This window comes from Opisthorchis viverrini (assembly GCF_000715545.1).
Source record: "Opisthorchis viverrini unplaced genomic scaffold opera_v5_299, whole genome shotgun sequence".
NCBI lineage: Eukaryota > Metazoa > Platyhelminthes > Trematoda > Opisthorchiida > Opisthorchiidae > Opisthorchis > Opisthorchis viverrini.
The window spans coordinates 129,988-131,137 of NW_008751960.1; the positions used below are offsets into that span (position 1 = coordinate 129,988).

At 45.8% G+C, this 1,150-nt stretch overlaps 1 protein-coding gene across 1 annotated transcript in view; it reads left to right on the forward strand.

Annotated features, from left to right (window-relative positions):
* Window positions 1-735: 735 nt before the first annotated feature.
* T265_09749 (hypothetical protein) overlaps window positions 736-1,150 on the forward strand; it is a gene marked incomplete at both ends in the record, with an annotated part of 31,596 nt that continues 31,181 nt past the window's right edge. Inside the window, one exon of the mRNA XM_009175919.1 lies at window positions 736-1,087. Within this exon, the coding sequence (XP_009174183.1) occupies window positions 736-1,087 (352 nt within the window). The remainder of the gene's footprint in view (window positions 1,088-1,150) is intronic.

Below are 1,150 nucleotides of genomic sequence, written 5' to 3' on the forward strand. Positions count from 1 at the left end.
CCGTTCAGAGAAACTTGGTCGTGTGCATCAATCCGTGTGAATTCGCGAAATATTGTTCAGTTTTACTGTGTAGTTGTCTGGCTACCCGAAAACCTACGTTACTGGGAGTGTGTTTCAAGGAGATGAAAATAATAAGGCTAGTTTGAGTAGACAACAATTAAGTGGTGAGATGTAACGGACCCAGTAAGATTGTTCTATTTAACATGGTTCGTCGTTAGCCCAGGTCAGCGAATAAACAATAATCCAATTAACGTTGTCCAGGGCCTTCTCCTGAACAGTTGTCAGTTATACATTTCGAGGAAAATCTGAAAAGTTGTGATACCAGCGTTAGCACACGAGATTCGCGAATGACCTTTGTAAGCGCGAGGGAAATCAGAAGCGAGGGTAGAAGCACGTAAATACGTTTGTATTGCGTGAAATTGTACGAGTGCGCGTTTTTGTAGTTCTTCGTATTTAAACAAAAGATGGTTATGCGATTGACCAATATGCAATGTTATAAAGGAAGCGAAAGGAAGATACAAAACAACACAACTACAAGACTGCAAGCAATAGGCGGGCAACTTCTGCTTACAAGAAAGTCGATCGAAGTGTGCATATCCAGAGGCGAGCCATTCAAACTTACCACACCGCATCAATTTCGTTCATGTCAACAACCTCCCAGACGTTCTTGCGAGTCCATGTTTACTTTTTGCGGACGACTTGAAATCCTGGAGTTCCAATGCCAGCGCCCTCCAAATGGATGTAGACACTGCCAAGCAGTGGTCGTTGGACTGGCACCTTCCTCTGAATGATGAAAAGTGCGTCCATGTGTCGTTTGGAGGGGATTCAGCGAATGCCTTTGTTATGCATGGTGAAAAGGGACCAGAAAACATCATGAGGATAGATGCCAAAAAAGATTTAGGCATCTGGGTCTACTCAAACTTGTCCTTCTCACTGCACCATGAGAAATCGGCCCAAAAGCCATTCGCCATTTTACGGATGATCCGACGCACCTTCTCCCGTATTACTCGCATGGACTTCCAAATACTCTATGGGGCCTACGTCAGACCGCTCCTGGAGTACGCCAACCAAGTTGTCTACTCAGGACGTACGAAAGACGTTACCCTCACTGAGCGTGTCCAGCGGGCCGCCACGAGAATGGTTGCCGGCC